Source organism: Pavona decussata, unplaced genomic scaffold (genome assembly GCF_977016875.1).
Source record: "Pavona decussata unplaced genomic scaffold, jaPavDecu1.1 SCAFFOLD_48, whole genome shotgun sequence".
In the NCBI taxonomy this organism is placed as follows: Eukaryota; Metazoa; Cnidaria; class Anthozoa; order Scleractinia; family Agariciidae; genus Pavona; species Pavona decussata.
Genome location: NW_028145470.1, coordinates 3,231,664 through 3,257,231, shown reverse-complemented (window position 1 = coordinate 3,257,231; position 25,568 = coordinate 3,231,664). Strand labels below are relative to the sequence as shown.

The following is a 25,568-nucleotide window of genomic DNA, read 5'->3' as shown; positions in this document are numbered from 1 at the left end:
ACACCAAGAAAAAAAATGCAAACATGTGCAACTGCAGACAAAAATCTTCGAGACGCTTGATGGAAGAAGCCCAACCAACCCCTTCGATTCTTAAGTTCCGTACTCAAGTTGAAATAACTGCCAAAAAACGTTTTCTCGCTTGCAGCCCCCAAAGTTTTGCAAGCTTTTTAGCGGGGTAAAGGGGATGACCCTTGATTTATAGGTGCCTCGATCTTTTTGTCTAGGGTTGTGAAAGTTACTGAAAACTGACTTAAGGCAGGAACATCTCTTTAAACAACTGATTTGTCAGGAAAATTAGAAATGTTGAATATAACAATGTTCATTTTTTTAATGTCTTTTTAGTGTAAATAAGTGAAGTTTGGTACCTTAAGGCCGGTCTAACGACGGTCAATATGATTGAAACTTTTTTTCTAAGTAACTAGATTTTTGCAGTTTTAAGATACTCTTTAGATGTACGTACATATTTTGAACGAGTTTTTCAGCTCATGGACCTTACGTGGGTAAACAACGATTGAACTGAATTGAATTGAAACACTGGAAAAAATCTTAGTAAATTGGCCTTATAACCAGACTAACGACATGTGAAACACTTTACTTCGAAAGGAGAATGAGATAAAAGACGAACAGACAGCAAGTGATACACTTTACTTTGAGAGGAGAATGGCATAAACAGCAAGCGATACACTTTACTTTGAGAGGTGAATGGGATAAAAGACGAACAGACAGCAAGTGATACACTTTACTTTGAGAGGTGAATGGGATAAAAGAAGAACACGCAGCAGTTGAGACACCCCTAGACAACACCGCGATTTGATTCTCTTGTAAAAACGGCCCATGTAAATCCTTTCGATCTGTAAATGAAGTGTACTGATCTGAAGGCTTGGTTCTTCATGTTCTTCAACATGGCAGATAATGAGAGTAGTGTATGTACACCATTTTGAAGAAACTCCGAAAAAAAAAGTGGCAAATAAACTGCCCTTCAATTTGCTGCATTCCGTTTGCGAAATGATTGAACTTGCCGGCCAGTTATGAGAAATGGAAAGCGCCGACTGCCCGCCTGAGTCGTTTGATTGACTATATTTCTGAATAATTCTGAATAAGAAAATACACAGTGATTGTATGCTAAGAATCCCACATAAATAGAGGGTGGGGCATAGGAGGAGTTGGGTTGGGTAGGGTAAGGTATGTGAACCTAGCTGAGGGTTTAGTTAAGATGACCAACTGTAGAACATATCTGGAGTGTTAAAAGAGTCGTTTAGATTTCAGATTTTTTTATTTATGTACTATTTCAATAGTTTACTACAAAAGGAAATTACGATACATCACAAAAGTGACATAAAGACAACATTAAATTGCATAAATCATCAAAGGTAAAATGTGCGCAGTGACCAAACTAGCTTAGGCTTTCGAGTTGGTCACTGCCACGTGCAGCTAACTGGCGTATTACATGCAACTAACTAAGCAGCACAAAACAACAACAACAACAACAATTTATTTGCAGATTTAGATTATATAAAGGGCTTGTCCCGCAAATAGCCACAAAGCTAGTCGAGGCGGGACAAGACAAAAAAAATTACAGCAAATTACAAACATTCTGGAAAAACGGAAAACTTAACTTTACACAATAACACAGATTTAGATAAGGCTATACATCAAAACAAAAGAAAAGAAGAGTGCATAAAATCATTAACGTCATTATTTGTTAGGAAGTCCACTAAGATGGTAAAAACTCTCCATAACGGACAGACAATTGTCGGTTAAACAGCTTGTTAAATGCCCTCCCGCCGCGGCAAACCTTGATGGGTGATACCGATGAAAGAAATAACGGGAATCAAAGCCGCAAACTTCTTGTTTTGCTGAAAACCAATATTTTAAAAAGGGGGAAATAGAAAATCGCTGTGAAAGCTGAAACCAAAAAACCGCAAACCCATCATGCGAAATTATCCCCTTTTGAAAATTAGAAGATAGACGGAAGGAGAGTTCTTCTGTCACGTTCTGTTGACGACTCGTTCGTCCATAAGTATGGTTCGTCTTTGTCTTTGCTCTGTCTGTTACCAAGAGTGAAAATGTCCAATATTTTTACCTTTCAAAATTCACTTTCGACTTTCTCAGTTCGTTTCTGTTTCCCACTCTTTTTTCTACTTTTCTCAAGAAAAGTCCTTTTCATTTCATGTCTAAAAGGGGTAGTCGCATTTAGCAAATATCGGGCACAAGGGTTGCATCTACATTTCCAGAATAACTATAGGTAGTCTTGATTTGTAGTGAAAATTCTAAAAAATAAAGGATTTTAGCTTTTCTTTCTTTCTTTCTTTCTTTCTTTCTTTCTTTCTTTCTTTCTTTCTTTCTTTCTTTCTTTCTTTCTTTCTTTCTTTCTTTCTTTCTTTCTTTCTTTCTTTCTTTCTTTCTTTCCTCCTTCCTTCCTTTCAACAAGGTGCGAGTAACTTCATGTTGCCGTCCAAACAAGTTTTTATTGATAGTTGAAAACGAGCTGGGGCCAGTTAAAAACGAAAACAATCGAGGAGAAAGTGTAGAGGGCATATTTTAGTACTTATGTGCTAACATCGGAGAGCTGCTGTATACAAACGAGGTTTCACGGCACAGGGTATAGTAACACGATTTAGTTTCTCCTTGGAAAATGTACACATTTTAATTTAGAGGTCATCTTTATACCAGTCGGAATTTCGGTGCATTTGAATTTCGTTCCATTGACTTTGGACGCGGTAAGATGATTGGACGAAAATCACACCTTTGTCTACTCTGCAATTTGATTGGCTAACAGAGATGAGAGGGAGTTCGTCATTTCCTCCGCATGAAAACAATCCAGTTTTCACTGACAAAAGCAAACAGCTGTGTTCTGGTGTCTTGGGAAAAGCTTGCAATATGTCTTCCTCGAAAAGCCCAAGGCTTTGCACCGAATACTATCGGAAAACTAAAGCGAGCTCTTCAAATACCCGTAACAGCAGTTTGAGTGAGAGCGATTTTGTTTTCACCGGGATTCGAATTCAAACCCGCCATGTTTGCTTTAGGTTGTAACGGCATATTTTAAGAACTCACCGACTTCTTTCCTGTTCTTTTGTGTTCCATTTACAGGGAGAGGCAGAACGCGGAGGAAATGTAACACTGAAGATCCTATGATGAAGCAAAAAGATTGTGGAGCGGAAAACGCTTCCAATGGGAGGAAATCTGACATGTGTTTGGATGTAAGTACGATCGATAGAGCGATCAATCGTTTATATCTAGTACATTTTGGTCCATCAGGATTCACATCTGTTTATTTCAGTGCTTTGTTCCGTTGACTGGTGTGAGAGACTTTTAAAAATAGTATTCTTGATTTGATATCGTGTTATCTAAACTTAAATGCTTCAGTATTTATTTTTAAATCGTACGCTCGATTCAATTTTTATTTTCAGCCAACCGTATCGCTTCAAGATCGCGATAAAACATGTTATAACACACGAAGTTTTATGGCCAGTCGCAGGAGATCATGCAACAGTATGAACTCCAAAAATCAACATTCAGCTTCAAGGAGAGGTAAGATTCTTGGTTTTACTTGTTCGAAATAAATTTCCAGATGAGTTTATCGAATTAATCGTGCGATTTGTATGCTAGTCTCTTTGTTCGACTCTTTTATTCCCAATCTCTTTGTTGAAAGTGTCCCCACGTGCCCTTTACAACCCAAACGTGCCCTTTGTAACTCAAAATACGTTTACGACTAATTGTTGTCTGTCACGAAAGGAATTGAATAGCAAATTTGGCATTCAAATCGCCGAAGCCGTTGGTTTTAAAACGTGGAAGGCATCATTTAAATTCATTGCCTAAAAACATGACTTAATTAGTACAGTAGGGTTTAATACAAGTTAATGTTAATGGTTCAGTAGATGATTATCGTCTGGAAGCTAAGCTTGAAAATAATTTAAAAATTCTGATCAATAAGATTACTGTTTGCTTAGTTTTCTCTCGAAAAATAATTATTAATGCCATTTTCTTTTATCACACATTAACATACTTGTGTTTTAGTAAACTGTAAAGAGTTGATGAAGTAAAATTCTATGTTATTATCTACAAGGTAAAAAATATTTCAGTGGAATTTGTTTCTGCATGTACCGTGCATTTGAATATTTAATCATGGTTGACACAGTTCAGCATCCCTTTATAGATGTTGGCCAAATAAACGTATACAATAAGGTGAAATTTAAACAAATGAAAAATTTCAAATATGAAATGCAAAATCAGAGGGTACAATCTTGGTCAATAAAATAACAGAGAATGCACCCTATTTTAATTCTTATTTGGCATTTTTTTAATTTGAAGTTATGTATTTCATTAAGTTTATTATAGCTGAACTTTTAAATATGTAGCTATGTTCTTGATTGTTATCTTGAATTTTCCCATCTTGTTGAATTATCAAATACAGCTGATTGGAGTAGTCAGCTACTATCAATAATATTAATATAATGGTAATAGGAATGAGTGAAGTCCAATTTGGTCTGTAATCATATGTCATTAGGCTGATTTACCAACAGAATGGAAATGTCAGTTGACAATGGCGCAATTGCATCAAGAATACCCATATACATGTATAGTTGAAATAGACTGATCGCGTCCAGACTATTCCGCGCATCTTCACATCCTCAAATGATGTTCCTGTTCTGTTGCTAAATCAGCCTATTAACAAAATTGGACAACTGCACAGCAGGAGTCCAATTTGTTTCATCACGAGTATTTACAGACTGAATTAGACGATACAAAGTCCTGTTACCTTATCATAACTATTACAATTTCCGAGAACAAATGGATGTGTTTATTCAAATAAACAAAGAAATATTTATTGACTGAGATGTTTTAGAGAATGTAGAAACAGCTGTAACATTTACGAAATACGTTAGGAAAAAGGATCACCATTAAAGGGCCCTAGTCAGCCACACCTTTGTTTTTGTTTATATGAGAGAGTTTGGCTATTATATTTTATTCAGAGAATGTCGAAATGAATGAAATCACTGTGAAACTACTAAAGATAATGAAACATATTTTCAGGAACACAACTTACAGTAAAGATTACAGATTTCGCTTCACCATGCAATATCAATAATTTAGATGGCATCGAAAATGGCGGAGGCTGACTAGGGTCCTTTAAGTGCAACTGTCCTATTACAGCGTGCGCAATGGTGTGTGCTGTCCAATTACTTAAGCGTGGCGCATACAGTTTGTCCTATTAATGCTCAAATCATGGCTCAGCTGATAGCCAATCAGATTCAAGAATATTTTTAGAGTTAAGATTAGTTTGCTAATATTCAGATAAAATCCTTATGATCACCATGTGCATTCTACAACTAGGCTAGTTTTATTTTCTTGTTGTTTAACGGAATAGCTAGCATACAGGAGCTAGCAGATTTAGAGTTCAGAAGTTAATGCAAACCAAATTAAGCCACATTATTTTCTTTGTTAAGAATTTATCATAATTATAATCATTATATTACCCCATAATTTTTTATTTGAATCATGAATAGACAGGAGAAGTAGTTAATAATATTACTCCTGAAATCATTTCATGGTGGTTATACTGTAATCACATCCCACCTAGGGGGGAACATTATTTTCAATTGGTAATACTCGTAGTCATGTCATGCTGGGTAACTTAAGATGGAGAAGCATTTCATCCAGGGGGAAGTAGTAATAATGTTCATAGTCACTTCAAGCTGAATTTCCTGTGATGGACTCGCATCCCATCCAAGGGGACTAGTAAATACTGCTTATTACTATTTGCTGGGGATCCTGTGATGAACTACATGTATGCTTCATGCTGGGTATCCTGTGAAAGACTATAGTCACTTGTTTCATAAGTATCCTGTAAATACCGATGCTAGACAAACCACTGATCATTTTTTTGTGTTACAGGCAATTTGAAATGTTATATCGACGCCATCCCAGATGAAGTGCTGCTTCTAATATGTTCCTATCTGCAAGAAATAGATTTGTGTAGAATGGCGCAAACCTGCTCCCGACTCAACACCATATGTCAAGATGGTTGTTTATGGTAAGGAGTAGAATAGGCCATTTCCGAGTTGCTTTGAATCTCATTATGAAAGCGAAGCCGTTTAAGTGCAAAGTTTTTGTTATGAAAATTAGTTTTGTTTGCATATGAATAAAAACTAATTCTCATAACAAAAACTTTGCACTTAGCCTCGCTTTCATAGTGACGTTCATAGCAACTCGGAAATGGCCTATTTATTCCTAGCGAATGACTTCTGTAGGGTACTCCATACAGTGGCTCCACCTGAAAGGGGGGAGGGGGGGGGGTGCCTTTTCCCCCCTCAATGTTTGTGAATCAGGGTAGTGATATAGACTGTAAACAAACAGGGTATCTCTTGGTAACACATCTGATGCTGCTATAAGATATGCTACTTCAATGGCTCTTGAATTTATTAATAAGGCCCTATGCAAAAATGGCTCACTGAATTTAACATTCTTTTGCTTGCATTCAGATTAGCCCTACTAAGTTAAACCTTGTTATTGAGTTCAAAAATTAAACGAATATTTTACATTGGACAAGGCTAGTGAGGTTAATTTGAATGCAGACAAAATATTAAAATGTCAGCCTTCTTGCATAAGGTCTATATAAATGCCAATTAATTAGTTAGTAGTATTTATTTTAATAAGTGTTTTGTTTTATCCAGTATTTTTAAATTATATATTATTTTATAATTCAAGAATTAGGTTAATTTTAAAGGTGTTCGGTCCAAAAGAGCTGAGTTGGGTTTATTAACGAGCATGTTGAGGTTTTTCTTAGCTACATCAAATATTGATTAAATTAATGTTTAATTAAATTTGTTTGTTTGAACTCTTGGGGTAAACGACATTGGAACCACGTGGCCCTCAAAAAGGGGGATTAATAGTTACTCCCTAGCAGTATTGCTAGGAAACAGTGTTTCTTATCTCAAATTTACATGATATACAACTACAACTTTTTCTGTTAAATATTCCCTTAGCTCTTTTTATTTTAAATCTCTTCATTTTTTGATCCTCACCTGTCGTCATTACATAATATGGAGGCCAACTAGAAAATCAGATGGTTAACTTGGCCTCCATCCTCAATCGCTACCTCAAAATTATTCAAAATAAATTAAACAAAATCTTTCTAATTAATCACGAGGAAAAATAATAAAGGTTAAAGGTTGTTGTCTTTCAATTCTACAGGCGATCTCTTTATAGTCAAATATTTGACATGAGAAAACCATTGGTGAAGACATTTGAAGGTGTTTATATTGAACAAGAACCAGAAGATGAACTGTGCTGGAAAAAGTGTCTCAGCTTGCTGTACCACGCCCACCATGTTCATCCGACAATAGCAAAACAGAAAAAACTTTATCCGGCAAGATTTATAGGAAGAAAAATAAATGTAAGTTAATTATTATTTAAGCTCTTGATTTCTGCCTTGGTGATGCTTGAAAAGAAAATTATTAATTATTTTTGTATACTCTTTCTGTTATCAGTTTCATGAAACAATAAATGAAGCTCTGGAAGCTGTACAATGTGATGGTGTTATTATAGTCCATGCGGGTGTGTATGATGAGCAGCTGTCAATCAACAGACCCGTGGCTATGATTGGAGCAGGTAAAGAAGGCTCAAAATTTTATTGCATTATTATTTAATTTTTGTAATGCAAGCGGATAATAGAGGAGAGAAGATTTTCTTTTCGGCTCGCAATATTTTTCCTCACCTTTATAATTCTCAAGCATTGCAATTTTCCTTACACCACTCCCTACTGTCTGAATGCCTGGAAAAGGCTATTAACCCTTTCACTCTCAGTGGTGATCAATATGTAGATTCTCCTTACATTATGAATACATTGTCAACCAGACAGGTGATGAGAATAAAGATAATCATCAACTAGGTGCATGATGTTGTTCAATGATGTAACACCAAATTCGATGTGAACTTCAGCTAACTTTAAAAAAATTATCTATGGCAGACAGTTAGGAGAATTAACATTCAGATCATAGGAGTGAAAGCATTAATGTTTTGATCCTTATTACATTGATTTCTAACTGTACCTGGAAAAAACTGCCATCGGCTAAGTTATATTTTTTTTCTTTCAAACAGCCATGTCTTAATGGTCCATGTGTTATCCTAGGGAGGGGGAGGGTGTACTCAAAGATATAAGTGATGGTAAGGTGCTAATGAGGCCAACTTGTTAGACACCAAAAAGTCCTTTTTGGCTAAAACTGGACACCAATAAAGATCCACTTGCCCAAGATGCAACCCCAAGGAATCTCTTCTTCACCTCATAAAAGCAATAAACCATTATTTTGCTTCCAAATCTTTCTTCCCTCTTAGAAAGTCGACTAGAAAATTAGAAAGCCCCCCAAAAGTCCCCAGTTTCTAATGATTATTTCAAACGTACCTGCTCCTTGCTAATATACCTGAAACCTCTCTTCTCCTTCTCCCCTTCCGGGTGTAATCCATTGTATCTAAAGTGTATCTGATATAATTGCCTCAATTTTTGGTGGCATGGATCTGAAATTTTCTTTTTTTTTTAATTTACAGCTTATGGTGAAAGTGAAGGAGTTGTCATTCAAAGTAGTTCATCAACAGTTGTGAGTTTTGCATCTGGGTCATCATCTGCCTTCTTAGGACATCTGACATTAAAGGTTAGTACCCCACTCCCCCCCCCCCCCCTCCATCCACTCCTTCCCCACTTTCAGTGTATTTGTATTAATCCTTTAAGCCCTTACAGTGATCAGCATCAATTTTCCCCTTGTAATATCAATGCTTATTCAACCCCTGAGGTCATAAGAATTAAGGATGTGATCATTCAAGGTGAATTTAATAACGTCTCCCCAGTACTTTATAAGAAAAGTATGGGGACAAGATAGGAGAATTTGTTCTTTGATATTAGTGGTTAAAGGGTAATTAAAGTGTTGGGTTTGACAAGTGGTTGCCAGTGGTGGTTTGAATTTCAGCCTTTTATCATTACTTATGTTGTTTAGCTCTTGATTTTGTTTTATTTTTTAAAATTGATATAACTGATACACTGTTGTACTGTATTTATTTATTACCAGAATTTCCCCAGCACTGATTCTCAGCCAATCAGGTCAGGATGTATTGAAGTGGTTGATGAATGCTCACCTACCATCTACAGTTGCAAGCTCACCAGTCTAGCTAGCGGTAAATATTAATTTTATAGTTTCCATTCTGTTTGCTCATTTGGTAGGCAGGCCGTGGAGTAGGGGTTCATAGGTTTGAAAACTTTTTTGGCCAGACCATGAAACAAGGCCTTACTGGTAAGGTCTTGAAGATGTAGTTCGAGGCATCCCACCCCTCTTGAAATTCTAATTTGAGGACCCCCACCCCCTTAAATTTCTAATCCCCTCTGAGGTGGGCAGCAAATGGGTACGGATATTTTCTGTAAGCCAGCCATTCAACTGTTAAACATTTTCTTTTTCTTGTAGCCGGTGCAACAGTTTATGTGCACGGCAGGGGAGCAAGACCTACTCTGTCACAGTGCATTATATCGGACTCTGAAAATGTTGGCGTCTTTGTTACAGATGGGGCACAGGTAAGAACCCTGATATCAATATACATATTCTCCCCAATGTTCTCATATTTCTTGTGGTGTTGGTTGGGAGAATTTTTCTGTACATCAAGACATTTTATCTTTGGCAGTCATTTGATCAAGTAGTTGTATTGTCAGGAGAAATTTGATGCTCAGCTGGTCACTATTGGAGATTGAATCCCCTAAGTACTATACAGGGCTTTTTGTTGTGTTTAGTACTTATAGTGATCTTTACATGCGGTATAGTTTCAATCGGTTTTAAAGGGGAAGTATCATGGGTTTATGACCTCTTGTTAAAAGTGGTGAAATAAGACCTTCATTTAGCTACAAAATAATTCTAGAACAACGAGAAGAAAGAAATCAACTCAATTCTTGAAAGGAACAACTTGTGATCTGTTCTACCACATTTTGGAAACAAATATGCGAGAACTTGAAAAACGTTAGCCTTACACATTTTTCAAGTTTATATGTACTCTGTTGCTGGCCAGAGGCACTAATCAACAGTTTTATTGGATTGGGGTGATAATTTATGACAAACTAGACAATCATTTTTTTGTTTCTGTTGACAGACAAACATTTTTGGGTTTTGAAATGACATCAAATTCGCATGATACTTCCTCTTTAAGCTCCGTTAAAAATATACCCTCACTTTAAATTTTAGATGCAATCATACTTCCAAAGATGATTTTTTCCCTTCTTGGCATTCTTTTTAGTCTATATGTCATGAAATGCTTACATTTGTCTTCCAAAGGCTGACTTGAACTTGTTACTGGGTCAAATATCTAACTCTTTTCTGCAAGAAATGATTACTCGAGAATAAAAGAGGTCGCTGACCTTGAGAATGTAGAACCCTTACTTCTCCCCAGGTAGCCTTGACCACAAGTAGGGGAATTCAAGTCAAGCCCTTAAACTGTGTTTTTTACAGGGAACATACGAAGACTGTGAGATAACAAACGTCAAGCTAGCAGGGGTGTGGGTACGGAACCACGCCAGTCCAGTGATGAGAAGAAACAAAGTACATCATGGACGAGATGTGGGCTTCTTTATCTTTGACTACGGGCTGGTAAGCGAGAGTTTTATCATTGCTTAATGTGAAGGCCGTAAACACGTATGCGATTTTTGTGCAATTTTTCTCGCGCCGTTTTAGTACGTCTTCAGTCGCGCTCAGGACGTAGTGTTTTAAGGTGGCTTACTACAGTTTCAATGGCGTATAAGGGCACAACTTTTAACTCTTTTATAAAAAGGTTCCAAGCTGTTTTTCCCTTCACTATTTACTGTTTGCTTAAGTCTTTTACGATTCTATGTGAAATTTGAACAATTAAACGTCAGCAAATAGCCAAAATGAGCGACCGAGTACCCAATGAGAGACTGGGCACTAGTAGGTTAAGTCTCGTTTTCCTCAAATTCTACCCGTATGACCCCACCTGAAAATTTCAGGAATAAGAAATTGGGTCTGATTTAACATTCATGCAAAGTAAAATAAAAATCTGTAAGACAGTTTTTGTGCAAACTAAGAGAATGTGAAATCAAAAATAGCTCAAAATCTGTCTTACAGATTTTTCAAAAATTTTGGCTCCAAACGTGATTCACCCGAACAAATCAACCGTGAAAATTTCATCATAAGTTGTACGGTAAGTTTTCGAGCAATCCTCGATCAAAGACAGGTTTTTACAACCTCGGACGAGAATTGAATTGCGCATGCCCTTTATTTAAGCGCGCGCTCATGTAACGCCATGTATCGCGTGCGAGAAAGGTACAGTAAATTAGAGCTCTTTTACCGAATGTTTATCAAACTTTTTTGCCATATTTTTTTGGCCCTAGGCTTGATTACATGTTTGAACGGAGTTTTGAAACTATCGCTACATACACCAAAGAGATTTGACGCCTTTCAAGTGCTGAAGTGGTTTTTGTTACTTCTTGAGGTTACTTGCGTCATTTTTGCACGTGCGACAAATACTGACGTGTGGCAGGCTATCATAGCGCGCGCTACTAAGTCTCGGAAAAACTGTAGTAAGCCACCTTAAATCGCGTATGTTAACTAGCGGCTGTTTTAGAATTAGTAGAGAATCATTAAATAGATGACAATAGTGCAAAATAATTCTGGCCTTTGATGCGAACACGAAACTACTCAATGTCACTCACAAACGGAAAACGGCGTGCAGCAAACGTAGGTTAATCGTGGTCTCGCGGTCATTTTTGCCATTTGTCGTTTTGAAGCGTGATCCTAAAACTCTCTTTCTATCACGTGACTAAGACAGAGGAGATCCGATGAGATAGCACGGCGCCAGATCATTGCACAGCTTATGTTGGAAAGCAAAGCTATTACATTGGGGTTGGCCATAAGCTTCGCTAAAAATCGTTTTCACTAATCTTGGGAACAGTTAGCCAGCTACGACGAAGAACACTTACATTGTCCTTTTCTCCTAATTTTGTTCGTCTGTGATCGCCAGTATGTCGGTGCTCGCTTTGACGTCCATGCGTTGACTTCGAAACACCTCTAACACGACGACGACTTTCAATAGCAACTCGATGCGCAAACGTTTTCATTCATTTTTTGAAAAATAAAGGCCCTCAGCAAACAAGAACCATGTCATTAATAACCGAGTAAATTAAGAGCCCTCATTTTCCACTGGTGTAGTAGCTCTTGAAGAGCTCCTGGCTTTATTGGCTCCGAGGGTCTTGACAGTAACAGGTGTAATGTTTTCAGGGATAGGGGAATTGCTTCTGTTATTTGAAGATTGCACTATTCAGTGTGAGAGGGCATCGTGTGAAACACTGCGAGAACTGCTCCATGATCGTTTTCAACAAAGTTACTGCTACAATAGCTTCTTGTCAGCTCACAGAATGGGTGTGCCTTTTGTCTTTAAGGGTTACTATGAAGGGAACGATGTCTACAATAATCGTATCGCTGGTTTTGAGATTCGTTCTGGAGCAAATCCCACAGTGGTTGGTTGCAAAGTTCACCATGGTATGACCGGCGGCATCTATTGCCATGACGACGTAAGTGTGCCACCTTAAATTTCTACTGAATTTCATCATTGCTCAGAAGAAACTGCTGGTTGAAAAAAAAAAAAAACGTTAATAACACTTTGTAAGAGCCATCTTTTGTTCATAGCGTCTTGTATTGTTTATCTTTAATTCACAGGCTCGTGGAGAATTCCTTGAAAATAAGATCTATGCTAACACCTATGCCGGCGTGTGGATAACATCACAGAGCAACCCGACCGTTAAGTAAGAAATTAATAAAGTCAAATAATGGTTGGAATAATTCTTTCAATATGCGTTCTTTGAATTTTTTCTTTCTTATCAGTAGGATTATAGCAACTCTTTGAGTTTTTCCCTTTGACTTAAGGACGGTGCCTACTTATAAGGAAGTATTTTTGTGTGGTTTATGACTATGCGGGGAATGCAGATCTTAGTAAGGGCTATTGAAATCCAAAAAGAAAATTGGGGGTAGCCACGCACTTTTTAGAGATAATGAAGCAACAATTATTCTAAGAAACATGTCTTTTTTTTTTTTTCAAATTGAATCTTTATTTTCTCTGAAAGATGCACGGTTACCCCTAATTTTCATTTTGGATACCAAGAGCACTTGCTAAGTTCTGCTTTCTCGACATAGTTTTAAACCGTGCAAAAATATCCCTGTATTAGTAGGCATCACCCATAGGGATCCTGAGTATCTCGAGATGCGCAGAACGTATGCGCAGTAACAAAAGTAGGCACCGTCCTTAAAGCAGCTTAGAACGACATTTGGAGCATATGACTGAAATCGAAAAACAATGGTTTGATTTGGTGCATATAGACTTAACCAGTGACAGGGTCCCGTTAGGCATAAGAATTGGAACCTTTGGTAAAAGAATTTTCGAATGAATTTTGTTTGGAGCAGTATGTCCTAAAAAGCGACGCTTGGCTCCAATACTACGTTTATTTCTTATTCAGAACGCGGCTCACTCCTTGCAGTAAAGATTATTTTCATGATATCGCCTGAAACTTTGGCTTTCAAGACTCATACTTCAACTTTTGTCCTTAGCAGGTGGCTGGCTGTGAGGCGAAAGTAGACCGTAGTGTAATTTCTTTGTATTGTCGTTTAAGTTTTTAATCTGTCCTTTTTGTTTATCTTTCAGAAACAATGAGATTTACGACGGACATCAAGGAGGTTAGCGAAACTCTCTGCTAGTAAGCTTCGTTTTTACGAGTTCACAACCTTATTTTCACGCCCGAAAATTGGGTCGACCTGCACCGTTTGCAACGTCTTACATGGTTGGTAGAGAGGACAAAAGAACGAGCAACAGAACAATGCTCCCAACCCTAAAAAACAATGCAGCTGCAGGTTATCAGGGTCCAGTGAAAATAACGCTTTTGAAGAGTGCAGGTCTACTGCAGAATTGAACTCGCTTCCCATCGCTTTACCTCGAACCTGAAGTGTAACTTATTCCGGCCACACTTTTGATGTTGATTTGCCCCGAGCCTATTCCATAATCATTATCATTATCGACGATTGTTTTTAATTTCCTTTGTAGGAGTTTATGTTTTTGGCGAAGGAAGAGGATTAATCGAAGGCAACAATATTCATGGTTAGTTAAAATTGCTTTCTCTCTAAATTATGCATGCTTCGGGTTTAATTTGGCCAACTCCTCCACAGGAATATTGCGAACCCACAATACGACCAGCTCCCAGTTGGCTTGATAGCTCAGTTGGTAGAGCACTGCACCGACATCGCAGAGGTCATGACTTCCAATCCCGTTAATAATAAATAAATAATAAATAATTTATTTACCCACGGTGCACCAAAGAGCTCTGGAAGCTCGTTCAAACGTGTCCGTGCCTTCCAGATCGAATTGGAATTTAGAAATGTTGGTTTTTGTGGAGGGAGGAAAACCGGAGAACCCGGAGAAAAACCCTCGGAGCAGGGACGAGAACCAACAACAAACTCAACCCACATATGACGCCGAGTACCCGTGCCACATTGGTGGGAGACGAGTGCTCTCACCACTGCGCCATCCCTGCTCCCCTGGCAGGCAAGCGTGAATATTTTTCTGGCTTTCTTTTCGTAACTGCTTAAGTTTCGTAAATAACTGCGAGGGTCTTTCTTCTATTGAAACTCCAAAAACAGCAGGTTAACCAAATCGTTCTCACGTCAAAAGCGAGTTTGACAACCTCAACCACTTGTTGAAAAGTTGAAGATTATATTTTAGTTTTATTTGCCGCTATCAGTTTGACATATCGTCCAGCTGTTAATGTGCATTCACACTAAACAACTTGCATTTGCCAACACGAATTTCGCTCTTACATTTGTCGTGTGAACACGCTTGAACAGATTATGAAACGTCAGGCTCTATATTTACCATGTGTATTAATCGTGTCCGTTCTATTTCAGACAATGCACTGGCTGGAATTCAGATTAGGACCAAAAGTAATCCAATTGTTCGTTGTAACAGAATACACAGCGGGCTGCACGGCGGAATATATGTGGTAAATGATTATATTTATCTTATTTTATTTACAAAATCGCGCGGAATATCGCCTAACACTTAGCCGTCGAGGCCGTAGGCCAAGTTGGGGATATTCCACAAAATTGAGCAGGATAATTGTTTCATTATTCAACACATTGATAACAAAACACAGTTTTATTGCAGAAAAGCTGGAGACGATCTTTTTGTTGCAATTAAGTTTTCTCCCCGACACATAAAATTACGTATATCGCAGGATATCTGTTGACTACGGACGACGAATTTCAGTGCACCATGACCATATTTGGGCAGTGTTACAACGCGTTGAATAATTAACTCGGACAAAGGTTCCTGGGAATGACGAAACGTTGTTGCTCAAAAATGTACCGCTTTGTCAGTACTTAATTGCTGTAGGAGTAAACAGTATTTCTAAATGTTTCTGGCAAGAAAAGAAACAAGCAAACAGGCTCATAAACACTTTTTTGCTTCTCAGAAGCAAGTTTTTGCCCCCGCAGTAAATGAATGCTGCTTGAGTTTACGCAAATGAAACAACTTACCAAAAAGGTTGAATTCATAAATGGCTGCAACAATGTTTTCCAGTTTTCGGTACCGTAGAAAGAGACGGAAAGGTATCAGTGGTTGTAAACGTGAGCCTTAATACTAATCGTGGCATACAAAAACATCCATAAACTGGTCCTAACTCAAGTATTGTATAGACGTATTTGACAGTTAAGCCACCTTTTGCGAATTGAACGAGTTGAAATAATCGCAAAGTAGCTTAGACAACGCGAATTAATTCTTTTAGGACGGCCCCTTCTAATAGTAAGGTATTTTTGCGCGGTTTGTGATAATGTAGGAAAAGCAGATCTTTACACGGGCTATTGGATTCCAAAAAGAAAATTAAGGGTAACCACGCAATTTTCAAAGATAATTTGCCGCACAGCCATAAACTGCACAAAAATGTCTTTATATTAGAACGCAGATTTCAAGTCCGGCGCCCCACAGGAGTGAATTCGCATTAAAAATTGCAGCGTCGCGCTTAAAATCGCAAAAACACAAATAAAGGCCTTGGTGAAAATGCGAGAATTAAAACATTTTTTCGCATATACCAAAATGAACCAGTCTTACCTTAATGTTTAGCTCAAACATGCTTGACAGTCGCTCTTTTTATTTTCAGCATGAAGAAGGTATGGGACTCATAGAGGACAACGAAATCAACAACAACGCTCTCGCTGGGGTATGGATTACCACAGGTACGTTGGGTTGATTACACCATGAGCTCTGTTTATATGGAGGGAGGAAGATCCTAGCACTAGGAAGATCCTAGAAAGCAAAACAACTTTTCGTTTGGTTTACATTCAGAGATTTCGGTCGGGGTGGTTACCAAGTGGAGAAGGAAAAGAAGAAAAATTCTCGGCCTTTAGCAGCTGAACGCCCGGCCCCCGCCATGTTTGTTTGTTTTTTGTCCCTAGTAGTAGGATCTTCCGAGCGAAGGTAGTTTACATGGTGCTAGGATCTTCCTATCTCTCAGCTAGGAAAATCCTATCGCTAGAAAGATCCTAGCGCTACGGCCAAGTACATTTTTTTACATGTAAACTGAATACAGAAAACATGACGCTAGGATGATCTGCATTCTAGGATCTTCCTTCCTCCATGTAAATAGCCCCTTGGCTTTCTGTAAATTGCTTGTTCAGGGAAAACAATCGGAGTTTATCAAAATTTTCAGAAATGCCTGGAAGGAAATCAAATTGAAGAGAAACATTTTCCAGAAATTCGGAAAACGGAAAATATGTCCGTTTCCATTCTAGCCGTAATACTTAGCCATAAATCGAATAGTGTTTTCTCGTTCGGGGTGGGAAACTTCTGAGAGTGGAACGGGTTCTTTCTACGATTGGGCATGAATTGACATAAAAAGAAGGTTCATTCGTCGATGTACTTTTTTGGAAGTTTAATCCAAAATGTTTGGTTGAATGAATAGAAAGCACCCGTTGTTCCCGACAGTGCTGCACGCTTTTCAATTAAATGTTTTGTTTTTGGCTAAACGGGCTGTCATTTTCGCGTTTTCAAACAACGTTTTAGCGGCAATGTTTCGTAGTTTAGCCAGGGGTTGTTTGTATCTTGACACCATTCTGGTAGAGCTCAGACGTTCTGAGTTTTTTGTTTCTTTTGTTCCTTGTGCAGGAAGTACTCCGACACTGAGACACAACAGAATACACAGTGGCAAACAGGTAGAATTTATGGACTCTTCTAAAAATCGCTTTTTCTAAAGCATAAATACTAAGGCTGGCTCGCTATTTACCGTTTACATGTAAGCCCATACAGTGATCAGCATCAAATTTCTCCTTGTTATGTCATTGGTTATTCAACCCTTGAGGTCATGAGAATTAAGGATATGATCACCCAAGGTGAATTTTCTTGATATTTTAATAAATTCTCCCCAGCACACTTATTAGAAAGTATGGGGTCAAGATAGGAGAATTTGTTCTTTGATATTAGGGGTTTAAGGGTATTAAATGAACCATGACATGGGACGGTTTCACTATGAAGAAAAGGTGATATTACAATTATTCAGTTTGAGTGTTAAGACAACGAATGTGATTAGGAAGAAATATTCATAGGTTTGGTTCAAATTCGTCACAAACCTCAGAATTAGGTGATCTTATGTTGTTGTTTAATAGAAGACGGCTTACAAATAAACTAAGATATTTATACAACACACTTGTGAAACTGCTAAACTGCTTAATTAATCTTTGCCCCTGTTCCCGTCGCTGTTGTGGCTTTCTTAAGATCTCGTTCACCGTAAATTTCTTGCCCGTTTTCGCTAAAGACGTCAGAAAACGTTTCTTCCATTCAAGCGTTTTCATAACGTTTTTTTCTGTCCGGCACTCAATGCTGACTTTATGATTCGTTAAACATCTCGTCCACAACAGAAATTAGTCATATTCGTTGTTAGCGAGGAAATTAAATGAAATTAAAATAATTGAATAAACTTAAATGTTTAATACTAATAACTTTTAAGTTGTCGTGAACACCAGTTTGCAAAAGAAAAGAGAAAATCGTAGTTACAATTGATACACGTAAAGTTAAAACAGTATTTCTCGTTTGGTTTGTTAGTGAAGAAGAACTAAACTTAAAACTGATCTGTTTATAATTTGATTTATCTGTACACTTAGCTTTAAAAGGCTCTTTGCACCTAACTCGTTTCCAGTCGTCGCTCTTCTTAAAATCATCAAACGCGGAGGCTGATGGAAAGGAATACAACGCGGCGGACAATCTCTCCTCCTTCTCCCTTTCCATCAACCCTCGCTGTCCGTTGTCATGCGGATTTGTTAATGAAGGTGGGGACTCGGGATGACTTTGCTTTGCACACAGTTAACTGTTTAAAAGTTCGACTATACTTAACTCCTAGTGAATTAATTAAGTATTTATACCTTGTAGTTTTATCACATTACAACCTAATCACTGTTTCACGCACAAACGTCAACAATGCAAGACTGACGTAATGAACACTACAGCTAACCAATTGTTTTGGGAAAATTCACGACCGTTTTGTCTTTCAGAAAAGAGACGCACTGAGTAAGACTGGGGACGAACTACTGCACTCGAGGTTAAAGCACTATCATAAATCGAATCTAAACCGGTTTGACAAGTTTATAATAACAATTAAAAATTAACCTTAAATGTCCAATGTAAACTATTAATAAGTATGCACTATTAAAAAGTCTGCTTAAATCTGTAACAATGATTAATTTGCCGAGTTAAATCTACGTTGGTGTAAAATATTTGATGAATATTTTTTTCCTAAAAATCCTAAACGTCAAATGCTTAGAACTTAAAAATACATTTTGGGCTATAAAGAGACCGTTTACGATAACTTTTGATACACACTCCTACAACTTTGATGTTAACTTTAAGTTTTTAGCCTCTGAAACCGACAAGAATTTCCTAGGTGATAAAATTATGTTTTAAATATTCAAAATGTTACTGGTTGATAGTGAAGAAAAGACAGTTTTCTTTGCCAGTTGTTATTGCAAAAGACCATACATTTTAACAATCTTTATAACCTTCTTCTGTAACTTAAAACTTGCAACTTACTTTTAGAGAACTTGAAATAAGTTGTTTATGTTTAATGTGATTATCACTCCATTCAGTCATAATTGTAACCAACACAATGATTCCCATACCTTAATTCCACAAATGTTTATTGAAAATAGAACTAACGGGATTTTCATCAAAAGTACAAATTTGTTTTAGTTTTAATCTCATCTAAAAGAGAGTGAAGGCTTGAGGAGGCTAACGAAAGCGACAATTGCGAAAATCACATCTTGTGGTTTGTAGAGTTTGAGGAAAGCAAACATTCATAACAACCAATGATTGGTTTATCAACAGAATTGATAACTAAAGGTTAATTGGCCACCGAAAAGAGATTCGAGTGCTATCAGCAGAATTGAAAACTAAAGTTAAATTGGCCAAGTTGCCTTTAGTTATCAACTCTGTTGATAAACCAAACGTTCGTTGCTACTCAGTCCTCACCGACCCAGCACCACAGCTGATTGAATAATGTGCAACATGGCGCAAAGTAAAATCATATTCGGATCCTCGTATGTAAAATTAAGTCTCTGATAGTATTTACAGGCAATGATGTTCCGTAAATTGGATGGACAGTTCGCAATTTAGCTTTGGGAGACGAATATTAGCTTACAAAGGCACAGTCTATGGCCGGCCATTGTTTCTATAAGTTCTTGGAGAGAATTAGAATCGCCTTTACGGCAAACGTGAGATTTGCGTTTGTTTTCTTGAAAAAATTAGTACGTAAATGAGAATAGTGCAAAACAATTGTTGCCTTTGATGCTAACGCAAAGCTGCTCAATTTTACTGAGAAACTGAAAACAGCGAGCGGCAAATGAAGGATAAACATGGTCACATGCCGTTTGCCGTAAGCGTAATTCGAAACTTACCATATTATGAAGTTTTCATTTCAAACATTTTGCTTCCTTCCTAGGTCGGGGTTTATTTCTACGATGGAGGATGCGGAGTTCTCGAGGATAACGAGATCTTCAATCACAAGTACTCTGGGATACAGATAAGGTAAAGTACCAAGGTCCTGCCTTGATGGCTGATAAGGTTCTGAGTTCTTACTACCTTTCTGCTTTATTGTGCCTCGATATTGTAAGGAGAAAATATATGCTGATCGTCTTTTCTCTGTTTCAGGTCCGGTAGTAACCCTTGCATTAGGAGAAACAAAATCTGGGGAGGGCAAAATGGCGGTGTTCTGGTCTATAACGGAGGTAGATTTTTCAATCTTTTCTGCACTCTCTCTTTCATTCTCTAAATTATTTGTGATTTAATTTGACCATTTTTCTTTTTGTTACAATACAATTGATTTCATACATATAGATTATATTCTATTACATGTCACGATCTTCGTTCTTTCTCTGAAATCTACGTAAGACTTCGGGTTCTGTTGGCTAATCTTCGGAAGACTTCTTACGGTTGTAAGTATGCTTCGGGAGCCCTCGGTCACCTTCGGTATCTTTGGGAAACACCGTATGATCTTCAGCAAAGTGCACTTTACGGGTATCAAACAATATATTTTTTATTCACGAATTTATCCCGCCGATAACAATTCTTAATTTCTTAACCCGGTTAATCCTAATTGAGTTCAATTACGACTTTTGTTGTTGTTGTTGTTGTTCACTCTAGGTCTTGGATTGCTGGAAGAAAACGAGATTTTTGACAACGCGATGGCAGGGGTCTGGATCAAGACCGAGAGTAACCCAGTCCTCCGGAGAAACAAGATCCATCACGGCCGTGAAGGAGGAGTGTGCGTGTTCAACTGCGGAAAGGGTGTGTACAGTAAAACTTGGTGTTCTTAAAACTGGACGAACGCTGAAATCCCGCCATTTCAAGCGGTTCTCTGACAAATAAGCGCGGAAAACATGCAACCGGTGCCAAGCGCGGGAAAACATGCAACTGGTGCCAAGCGTGGGAAAACATGCAACTTGTGCGCTTTAATAGCGCGGCAAAGGTGATCTTACGGAGATCTTACGCGGGACAATTTTCAGTGCAACACAGTGCGCATACAATTTTTAACGCAGCGTTTGTTGCGTCAACGCGTTGGAAGTTTTTAAAGACAGATAAAAAACTTGCATTGTGTTGCCGTGACAAATTGCTTCGCTAAAAGTTGTCCGCGCGCTGTTATATGATAACAACTGTTGCTTTTAGAATCGTTCCGTGTAATTAACATCACCTTAAAACTTGCAAGTAATGCCAAAGCGCTTGGAAGTATGGAACCTTTGCGAAGCTTGCGAAAATACGTGTAAGCCAATGTTCTTACTAACCAATCATCTCTTATATTTTTTTTTCAGGTGTTTTGGAGAATAACGATATCTTTCGAAATGCTCTGACAGGTAAACACACGTAACTTTAAAATGAGCTTTCCGCTATACGCATGAGACATTGTTTTGGAGATCTGTCTTCATGTATGTTTGCCTATAGTCTGCGCGCTGTTACATGATACATAGAGAGAAATACAACGAATAGCCTAATTCGCGGTTGGCCTGACATTTTCAGTAAACATAGAATTAAATTTAAAATTGAGTCCATTAGTATTATAAATTCGACGTGACGAATTTTACAAAAATATGTACAGTTTCTTAAAGAAAATACAAAAGTTTTTTTTTTTTTTCAGCGGGCACCACTCTTTGTACGCCATACACTTCGTTTTCAAAATCGCTATCAATGTTAGCACCGAAGCGATGAACTATAAATCGGACAATGAAATTGCCATTCACTTATGCTTGTGTTTGCTTGTCTGTTAACAGGAGTGCTCATCAGTACGGCTAGTTTTCCAGTCTTGAAAAGTAACCGCATATTTGATGGCGGTGCCGCTGGAATTGAGATCACAAACAGCGCGGGTAAGCCTCCCCTCCCTTCATTCTTCAGCTTCACCCCTCCCCCCTCGTTAATTGTTTTTTCGTAACTTTTTTGACAGTTTTATTGTTCATGATTTTAACTATCTTTTTAACTGACTTCTTCCAGGCGGTGTTCTGGAAGGAAACGAAATCTTCAATAACCGGTTTGACGGGATTTGTCTGGCTACCGGAGTGAAGCCCCAGCTTAGTGGTAAGTGTAGCGATCACCCACCCCACCCTTTTAGTTTTTATCATTCTTAAAAATTTTCACTCTCCCCACCCTCAGATAACAAGGTGCACGGCAACAGGCGCGAGGTGGAGAAAGCTATCGAATCTTGTCGCTGTCTGTTCCAGGTCTCCGGCAATACGTGCTACCCAATGCACGACTTCTACAGGTACGTTGAAGGATCTTGTACGTCGGTTTACTAGTTCGGATGCTCTACCACTGAGCTACAAGAGACTCATGGGAGCTAGGCCAACAGGAGTCAAACCTAAGACCTTCTGATTACTAGTTCAGATGCTCTACCATTGAGCTACAGGAGACTCGTGGGAGCTAAGGCCATTAAACTAGGTTTAATGGGACAAACATCCTGCATACTGCTAGGATTTGAATGCCAATGTATGGCATATGCGCAGTTTATTAAAATCATGTATCCTAAAACAAAGTTAGTCATTATAAAGAGGCGGTCGTTAATGGTTTTGCTAAACCAACGTTCCCTAGCTGATGATTTCTTTACTTCCGTGATTTTTCTTGAATAGCCATGTTGTTGTCGCAAAGGCTTAAATGTTAATGTATCTGTTTTCTTCTCATTTAGGTGCACAACGTGTGGTACATCGGATGGTTTCGCTATCTGCGTCAGTTGCGTGAAAGGTTGTCATGACGGACATGAAGTCGAGTTCGTGAGGCGTGACAGGTAAGGCGTGACAGCAACGCGAAGTCTGTTTACGTTACATCAGAATTTCACAGATGATAATGAGATTAATAAATGTTTCCTTTCTTTGATTTGCAGATTTTTCTGCGACTGCGGTGCAGGTTCAAGCGGCATCCGGTGTAAACTAATCAGCGAAAAGTGCTGGTCAGTGGCGTCCACTCGAGCGCAAACAGTAAGATTGGCCAGCGGTGTTCAAACGGAGACACATGCGCAGGAGCATAGTAGGAACCAGTCTCTTTGCCTTTCGTGACGGAAAAGAATTCGAAGTATAGTGAAGAAACATGAAAACTACGATAAATGATCTTTTAAAAAAATAGTTTAAGTTATTGAAAGGACATACATACGCGATATATATTGTAACAATTGTAATCTACGTTTTTGTCGTACTCTTACCTTTTTATAATGTATTACATCTAATTTATAAACTTTGCATGGCTAAGTGAAAATATAGAAAAGATCATTTAGTATATTAAAATAATTTCTCTTCTATTTATTATTTATTACACTACATACACCTGTTTCCTAATCCTTTACCAATGCCAGGCTACAAAGTCTGTTTCATACATTTTGCACAACAGATTCACTGGAATGATTAAGTAGCTTTCATTTTCATGGTTACCACAGACTCTAAAGTAAGCACCACCTCGCACAGCATAATAAACAGCACCACAGGAAAGTACTGCTCAGTAGCTTTCATTTTAATGGTCACACTTTAGGATTTCATCCACAGACTCAAAAGTTAGAATCACCTTGTACAGCATAATAAACAGCACCACAGGAAAGGAAAATGGTCAAACTTTAAGATTTCGTACAAAGACATCAGGACCATGTTCGGATGATTCCTGATATGTTTCCCGTGAGTAAATTGCGCAGTAGTTACTGAGATTCTAATTTTTGGTCATTTAACGTACTCCTGACACACGGTTGTTTCATACGGATAAATAAGAAGCTGATAATGTTTAGTTTTATCACAGGTACAGTCGTTCATTTGATTCATTACCTTCCTGAGACGAATCATATAATATAAACGCATGAAACATAGATGTAAATAACTTATTAACTCGTAAAAATCTAGAGTACTTACAACAGACTGACTATAAGAAGTTGAACAAAACTTAGCTATTTATTTGTAAAGATAAATTTATAGGTAAAAGAGAAAAAAATCCACTACAAGTTAAATTTTTAAATAAATGAAAATATGTCAATCAAAAGCTTGTTTGTTTTTTATGTGATGTAAACTCTTTTTACATAAGAACTTGTCTAGTCCCTGTACGGCTTTCTCCCAGGTCCTCACGATTAGTTCGTTTTGGTGATGTAAACGAGGCGAACGGATTACGTGATCCGTGACGAAAAAAAAAAACCGAGATGAAAGACGGAGAGAGGCCTAGGAACTGTTAATAATCAAAGATTAGGGAGTGCGTTCGATATAGTTACCAGGCTCTCTCTCGTTTGCCAAGTTGGTGATGATGTCATCCGCTCCTGTTCTTTCAGTCAACGAGGCAATATAAGAACCTCTTTTATAAGAGCGTTGAAGCTGAAATTGACCCAGATTTTAAGAACACGCTAAGAAGGTACCAAGTTGAGACAGATAAAGCACACGTAGTACCAACATACACGTATGACAAAGGAATTTGATATGATACGGCTCTCAATGGTCGTTTTTAGGTTTCCTGGTCACATTCAGATCGGTTTTCGGAAATTCTATACCACTTAACGTAAGAACATCCTAAACAAAGGCCCGAAACATAAAAAAAAAATAAAAACATTCATGTTCTGGTCGGCCGCAAAATTAGCGCAACTAATCTTGTCGTCAGATCTCGCCAATTAATTAGTTGCAACACGTTAAGTTTTGTTTTTCGTTAGTTTTCGACTTTTTTTCTTTTTGTGCCGTGTGTGTTACTCGTGATTTCTCTACCCCCCCCCCCCTAAATTCTATTTGTTCTGTCTTTGATTGTAATAACTGTAATAATATTAATTTTATTCTTAAACAGCCTGGCCCGCCTAGATTAGCTCTCGCTATCTGCGGGCCACTCTCTTTTTTGCTTAAGTTTTGAATTTTTGAATAAACTTGAAACTGACGACCTTGGGAGTTCTGGGTCAACTTTTACTGAACTAGTACTCCTTTCACATAAAGCTAAAAAGTGTTCACAAGGTTACTAGTGACGGTAAGGAGATAGGCCTGTAATTCTCTGTGCACTCAACCACACCCTGTAAAAAACAGGAACCAAGTTAGCTTCCTTCCAGTTCAGTGCGGTAAAGAACCAATGCTTAGTGACTTGTTAAACAGCTTACAAAGAGATGGTGCAATTACAGAGGCTATTTTCCTAAGAAGTTTCGCTGGGATTTTATCAGGTCCTGTGGCTTTCGTGACATCAGAATCCCGATTTTCGGAAAAATGCCAGGGAAACATGGAATTATTACGGCACAGCAGAATATTAAAACTCGGGAAATTCGAAATCTTTTCCGTGAATGTCAACGTAAAATTGGGAGGATATTCCAAATTTCCGAAAGAGGAGAATTTTTATTGGACAAAAATGACTGGAGAGGCCCGAGAATGTGTATTTTACGGCCTTTTCGAGTGGAAAAAAAGCGCTGGTCATGTTGAGCGTAAAATATTTCGCGAGTATTACAAGTGTTGTGTAAAATAGTCTCACATGGGACAGTGGAGCCGCTGTTATTTCCTGGCGCGCTACTTGCCTTCAAATTTCATTAGTTAAAG

At 38.0% G+C, this 25,568-nt stretch overlaps 1 protein-coding gene across 2 annotated transcripts; it reads left to right on the top strand.

The window, feature by feature from the left end:
• Nucleotides 1-112: 112 nt before the first annotated feature.
• LOC146481806 (uncharacterized) lies at nt 113-24,060 on the top strand. 2 transcript variants are annotated; one of them, XM_085107860.1, is made up of 26 exons: nt 113-751; nt 3,091-3,200; nt 3,411-3,531; nt 5,896-6,034; nt 7,195-7,396; nt 7,491-7,611; nt 8,545-8,648; nt 9,060-9,165; nt 9,450-9,556; nt 10,479-10,616; nt 12,422-12,553; nt 12,699-12,784; nt 13,678-13,709; nt 14,074-14,127; nt 14,931-15,025; nt 16,181-16,256; nt 17,185-17,231; nt 20,006-20,091; nt 20,215-20,291; nt 20,707-20,850; nt 21,372-21,413; nt 21,828-21,920; nt 22,045-22,128; nt 22,204-22,312; nt 22,733-22,831; nt 22,928-24,060. In XM_085107860.1, exons 2-26 carry the CDS (start codon nt 3,132-3,134, stop codon nt 23,097-23,099), a joined length of 2,535 nt encoding a protein of 844 aa, XP_084963986.1. In that variant the 5' UTR covers nt 113-751; nt 3,091-3,131; the 3' UTR covers nt 23,100-24,060. The 2 variants fall into 2 exon arrangements, with proteins under 2 accessions (XP_084963986.1, XP_084963984.1); XM_085107858.1 differs by lacking the exon at nt 113-751 and adding an exon at nt 771-2,968.
• Nucleotides 24,061-25,568: the final 1,508 nt, after the last annotated feature.

Bases quoted from the DNA above. Each gene is read 5' to 3' on its own strand.
- LOC146481806 (XM_085107858.1), top strand. From the start codon at position 2,782: ATGAGAGGGAGTTCGTCATTTCCTCCGCATGAAAACAATCCAGTTTTC. The intron at 14,128-14,930 runs GTTAGTTAAAAT...GTTCTATTTCAG, and splicing joins CGAAGGCAACAATATTCATG to ACAATGCACTGGCTGGAATT. The intron at 21,414-21,827 runs GTAAACACACGT...GTCTGTTAACAG, and splicing joins CTTTCGAAATGCTCTGACAG to GAGTGCTCATCAGTACGGCT.